At 35.7% G+C, this 6736-nt stretch overlaps 1 protein-coding gene across 1 annotated transcript in view; it reads right to left on the bottom strand.

The window, feature by feature from the left end:
- Nucleotides 1–4003: 4003 nt before the first annotated feature.
- LOC107570737 (threo-3-hydroxyaspartate ammonia-lyase-like) overlaps nt 4004–6736 on the bottom strand; it is a 21062-nt gene continuing 18329 nt past the window's right edge. The window contains exons 12-13 of the mRNA XM_016256993.1: nt 4723–4745; nt 4004–4110 (exon numbers count right to left, since the gene is read on the bottom strand). Of these exons, the coding sequence (XP_016112479.1) occupies nt 4004–4110; nt 4723–4745 (130 nt within the window). The remainder of the gene's footprint in view (nt 4111–4722; nt 4746–6736) is intronic.

The following is a 6736-nucleotide window of genomic DNA, read 5'->3' as shown; positions in this document are numbered from 1 at the left end:
GTGTGTGTGTGTGTGAGAGAGAGAGAGTGGATGTGTGTGTTTGTGTGAGAGTGTGTGTGAGTGTGTTTGGCTGCAAAGTGATCTAAACAGATTTGGGAAATAAGATGAGACATTTGGAAATGTACAAAACCAGTTTTTTAATATTTGAGATTTGTTTTGCCTGTTTGTGCGATGGCATGTAGTTGTTTTTATAGATATTTTGTATACATCGTAACTGTTTTGCTTATGAAATCTGATATTTGACTCACCATGTAAATTAATGTAATATAAACATATTATATTGATTTATACACAGTGTTCAGATGAGAAATACAAAGATTTAGGATCAAACTCTTTTTCTCTCTTTTGTAACATGATTGTGCCAAATCGCCTTTAAAAATACTAATGAAAAGAGAGGAAAGAGGTTTGAGATGCTGTTTATTCCCGTCCCTTCTTTCTGAATGCTGTCCATGACACCCTGATGCCTATAAACACTGAGAAGCACCTCAAACTGAGACAAAACTAGAGGAGTTCACCCAAAATGAAAATGTGCTCATCCCAGATCGAGTTATTATGGATTATGGACTCTGTATTTGAGTTAAAAGCATCTTAATGCTGGATGTGTTTCAGCTTTTGTCTTCTCCAGATGTTAACTGATGGACTGGAGTGCTGTGGATTATTGTGATGTTTTTATCAGCTGTTTGGACTCTCATTCTGACGGCACCCATTCACACCCAGGCACTGATGCAATGCCGAACAACTCATCAACTCAACAAAACAAACTCATCTACATCTCGGATGAGCACATTTTTCAACACATGTTCATTTTTGGCTGAACTATTGCTAATAATGTCGTGCCCTGTCAATCAAGCTGTAAGCAGAGAGCGTCGTATTGATGTTTTATAGAGTATATTATTATAGAGTATGTTATTGTGAATGGACTCCACAGTCGGTCTGAACATCGAACTAATGTTTGTTGTTAAGGGCTTCAGTCGACAGCTAGAGTTGGAATATCAGTTTTTATCATGTCGGAAGCTCTTGAAATCGTCCTGCTGTAGGACAGTGAATGATGTATTTTATTTTCTCTTTTTCCTCTCATTTTAAACTTGACACGCGGCTGCATTTTTAATACGTAATGCTGAATATTTAGAGTTGATCCTCACTGTATGTGCTCAGAAATCTGAGACGGTTTGTTTGATATATTTGAGTTAGATTTAGAGCGACTGTGCGAGAGAAACACTGGTTCTTCTGTTGGATTATTGAGGGATTTCTGCTTTCTGACGCCGCAAATGTACAGAGCTTTTTGTAATAAAGAAATGGATCTTGTGATGTGTGGCCTTCGGCTGTTTCATGAGGCTTTACTGTGCTGCAGCTAAACACACAAATCATTCAGACACAGTTATTGCTGTTTTGTTCTTAACAGTGTGTCTTACAAGAGAAGACCAAGAACGGGCCGGCTGCATAAACCGTGTAGACTAGTCTTAAAAAGTTTATTTTTCTTCAAGACTGGTCATAGCTTTTTTAATTCAGTTATGAAAAGTTAGTTTGGTCTTATTTGTGTTGGAAAAGTAAGACCTCTTGCTAAGTTTATGAAACTGGCCCCTGGCTGTTTCAGTAAGTTTTGTGTAGTATTTTCTCTACTCTTTACTTCAAAAGCTAAAAAGGGTAGCCTAATAATATTTTATGCATTTGAGAGGGCAATCATTTAGCATTTTAGGTCAGCATTGCCGTCTAATCAGCCCAAAATCGTATATATTGTCATAGCACTTCATCTTTTTATAACATGGGATTTTGACCAAATATATTCAGCACTGATTTTTGTAAAATGTTGCAACAGCATGTGAATTTTAGTTTGTTTTAATTACAGTTTTGGACATATAAGGCAATACAAATATATATATATAAAAGAGCTTAAACTGAGCATGTGAAGCAGATATCTTTAAAAGACATGTATGGTTACTGTACTGAAGACACGATTCATTTTCGCAGCGATGGTGCTTAATTAGTCGGCTTATTTAAAAAAACTCCAGGTAATTTTTATGTAGTATTTATTATTATTGTTGTTGTTATTTATTTGTATTGCGGAACATATACATACATATATGAACAGGCAGATCACATTTATATATAATTATAATACAATAGCACAAGATAAAAGTAGAACATGCATATACACAAATCGAAGAAACGCGCGCTATTAAACTTAATCATGTTTTTAAATTAACTCACAAGCGTGCATGGCTTTTTTTTACATTTTAAATGCGTGACTGTTACTTTGTAACATTTAAAGGCGTGGCTGTTACTTTGTGTCGCGGCCGTCACTTCCGGTGCTGAGCGCTCTCTGTAGTGACTGACTGACCGCCGAGAGGAGACTAGCGCACTCAACTGTACTGTACTGTAGTTAGTTAGTTAGTTAGATTAGTCATCATGGCCAGAAGCGACGGCAGCTCGTATTTCAGGAGGTCAGCTCTGGTCTGGATGCTGGTCGTGACGCTTTCTTTGAGTTTTTTCACGGTAAGCTGAAACTAATGCATTATTCAGTCACTCTGAAACAGCTGAGGAGAACTCCAGAAACTGTTAAACCAGTAATGTTTGATGTGACTGTCGCAAGATCTGTTTGGCTTCTGAGTGAGATGAAATAAGCGAAGTCACGACGATGAAGAGTAAAGGAACAGAGCTGGGCTGTTTCGAGAGCTTTAACACCTGAGCGAAGTCCGCTGGCGCGATCACAACCCGATGCAAAGCTGTCAGAGATCCAGCCTCGGACATCTTCAATAGTTCTTTGACGATTTAGCACAATGACAAGAAACATAATGCCTTATAATTGTCTTCAAATGTAGAAGAGGACACACAATGTGTTTTATTTGCTTTAATCTGTAACGGATAGACCGTATAATGTAGAAGTGCAGGATAGGGACCGTCTGCAAAGTGCAAAACCAAGAGCAAAAAGCACAATCATTCCATCTAAACGCTTCACTTGTGAAATGTATAAAGAATATATCTCAAATATAAGGGGTGTGTCTTGTTACTGGTTCCAAGAACCATATTTACAGCCATCTTTTACTATCATATGTAAATCAGGATGCACGCTGGTGAATCAAATTCAAACCTATTAACATATCATTTTTGTAAACATACAGCGTTTTATCTCATCTTCAAAGGCTGTGTCTTGTTTCTGGTTCATAGAATAACAGTTAGACATCGGTTGAGTTTGCAGAACTATAACACACCACATGCTATCGAAATGTAAACACATACGTCGATTAATAAACAATACAAATACTCTTTTATTTCAGCGTTATGGGGTGTGTCTTGTAGTTGTGTCCTATAATGACATTTAGATGTTGGTCTTATTCACAAAAGTGTAACGCCACAAAAGCTATTGAGTTGTAAAACCTGAGAAAGAGCTCTGGAAGAGTGTGCAGTACAGCGCCCCCTAGAGGAACACCGCAGTAGTTTGGGCTGAGTTTGACATTCAAACCTTTAATAAATTCATAGCACAATGACAAGAAACATAATGCCTTATAATTGTCTTCAAATGTAGAAGAGGACACACAATGTGTTTTATTTGCTTTAATCTGTAACGGATAGACCGTATAATGTAGAAGTGCAGGATAGGGACCGTCTGCAAAGTGCAAAACCAAGAGCAAAAAGCACAATCATTCCATCTAAACGCTTCACTTGTGAAATGTATAAAGAATATATCTCAAATATAAGGGGTGTGTCTTGTTACTGGTTCCAAGAACCATATTTACAGCCATCTTTTACTATCATATGTAAATCAGGATGCACGCTGGTGAATCAAATTCAAACCTATTAACATATAATTTTTGTAAACATACAGCGTTTTATTTCATCTGCAAAGGCTGTGTCTTGTTTCTGGTTTCTAAATGAACATTTCAATTCAGGTTGTACTCTAATATGTAATTCAGGACACATGCTATTGAATTGAATTGATTTATTTTTTTAATAGTTGTTCATGAGTCTCTTATTTGTCCTGAGCAGGTGAACGGTCCATTATTCCTCAGGAAAACTCTCCGGGTCTCTCAGACTCTGGGTACTCATCTTCAAAGGCTGTGTCTTGTTTCTGGTTCATAGAATAACAGTTAGACATCGGTTGAGTTTGCAGAACTATAACACACCACATGCTATCGAAATGTAAACACATACGTCGATTAATAAACAATACAAATACTCTTTTATTTCAGCGTTATGGGGTGTGTCTTGTAGTTGTGTCCTATAATGACATTTAGATGTTGGTCTTATTCACAAAAGTGTAACGCCACAAAAGCTATTGAGTTGTAAAACCTGAGAAAGAGCTCTGGAAGAGTGTGCAGTACAGCCCCCTAGAGGAAGATACTGCAGTAGTTTGGGCTGAGTTTGACATTCAAACCTTTAATAAATTCATTTAAAATCAATACAGTCTTCTATTTCAGATGCAAAGGGTGTGTCTTGTTTCTGGTTTCTAAATGAACATTTCAATTCAGGTTGTACTCTAATATGTAATTCAGGACACATGCTATTGAATTGATTTATTTTTTTAATAGTTGTTCATGAGTCTCTTATTTGTCCTGAGCAGGTGAACGGTCCATTATTCCTCAGGAAAACTCTGCGGGTCTCTCAGACTCTGGGTAAATTGTACTAATTTGGTCTTCTGGGTTTCTTCTGAAGCTTCTGACATAATTGAGCTATTATTTTGTCTCGTAGACTATATGTAAACATCTTTGATGCAAAATATCTTACTCAGGACAGTACGAAAAAAATCCCTCTTACAAAACATTAAAGTGTTTTTTTTATAAAACAAACAAATTTAAAAAATGGACTCTTTGGCGATGGAATTTTTAACTAATTGATGTATTGGTTAATCAGCTTAATGGACCGTTTAATTGGCTTATTCATTTTCAATTGAATGTTTTCAAACTTCTGTGAAAACAGCTAACATTAAAGTGTTCTCACGAGGACCTGGAATTAGCCTACTGCATAACCACTGGATTATGGAATGATAATGATTTTTAATAGTTTTTATTTTATTAATATATTTATTAATACTAATAATATAATAACCATATCACATATCTTGTTTACAATATTTCTTATTGAAATTCAAGTGAGCGTTATAAGTGTTTGTCTTTATATCGTTCAAAGAGCTTGGTGCATAAATTGCTCTTGTTTTGTTAATTGTAAAAAAAACATTCCGGTGGGAAAACATTCATCGTTTTATCCTGTACATGTACTTTGTAGACGGTCTCTAGCTGGCCTAAGCGCCAGCTCACCACTGCTAGACTTTATGCCTTTCAACATACAGAAGACGATTAAAACACATAAACTGCGATGTGTGTTCAGTTCAGTTCAGAGATTTATGCATCATCTGAAAGCTGAATAAATAAGCTTTCCATTGATGTATGGTTTGTTAGGATCGGACAATATTTGAAAATCTGGAATCTGAGGGTGCAAAAAAATCTAAATATTGAGAAAATCATCTTTAAAGTTGTTCAAATGAAGTTCTTAGCAATGCATATTACTAATCAAACATTAAGTTTTTATATATTTACGGTAGGAGATTTACTAAATATCTTCATGGAACACGATCTTTACTTAATATCCTAATGATTTTTGGCATAAAAGAGAAATGTATAATTGTGACCCATACAATGTATTGTTGGCTATTGCTACAAATATCCCCCAGCGACTTAACACTGCTTCTGTGCTGCAGGGACACATATTTATGTGTGTGTGTCTCCCCATTCATGCATTTATTTATATTTATATCTATATAATTTATTTATTTTTGTATTTTTTTTAAATGCATTTAGAAAAATTACATTTAAATTAAAACCGTAGAAACCACAAATGTACCATCGATACAACAATATTAACCCTATTTTAACCATAATAATTGTAATAAAAGCCATGGTAATATGAATAATAATTATATATATATATATATACACACACAGCTGTGTCGATTACTTACAAATTGTAGTCTGATTACAAATTACATGACCAAAATGTAAAGTAATTTATTGTATTACTCATATTAGTTAATGTATTCTGACTACTTTTGGATTACTTTTGACCTCAAATATATTCCATTCTTTGTTGTCAACGTTATGAAGTGTATTAAACATTACATTACGCCAGGGATTCATCCACGAACTGCTGATGAAAAGCTGGAAGACTTTACTAATGTATAAAGCATTGGTAGAAAAATCAAACGATGAGTAATTTACTGCCACTGTGTGAATTAATAGCTAATCGTGTGATCTATGAAAAAGTAACTGTATTCTTATTCTAGAATGTACTATAGTCTAATATTTGTTTAATCTGATTACGTGTTACGGTTTACATGTGATCAGTTACTGTGGAAATCCTTCAGATTCAGGCATGTTTCTGAAATCAGTCTGCAGCTGTTTGCTGAACGAGGCTTGTTGAGTATAATAGAGAGTCTCAGAACTGAGAGGGATGGTTTTCACCGCTTCACGCTGATCTGGGATCTGCTGGACTGACCTGAGATCAACCACCGTAGTGTCCACACAATGATAACACGATTACCACAGTGAGAATGAAACTAAACCGGATAACAGAATGATAACCTCCAGATGAACCACCGATGGCTTCTGAAATCATGCGACCCTCAGCTGAAACCGTGATTAAGCAGAGATGATTCGGTCTTCTGACAGACACAGACTGTGATTGTGAACAGCGGCCGTACTCCACAAGAATGAGTTTGAGAATCAAAGTCTTTTTTTACGAATCC

The sequence above is a fragment of the Sinocyclocheilus grahami genome, unplaced genomic scaffold, assembly GCF_001515645.1.
Source record: "Sinocyclocheilus grahami isolate Dianchi unplaced genomic scaffold, SAMN03320097.WGS_v1.1 scaffold1499.1, whole genome shotgun sequence".
Classification (NCBI taxonomy): Eukaryota; Metazoa; Chordata; class Actinopteri; order Cypriniformes; family Cyprinidae; genus Sinocyclocheilus; species Sinocyclocheilus grahami.
Note: the sequence above shows the minus strand (reverse complement) of the source record. Positions and strands in the feature narration are given on the sequence as shown.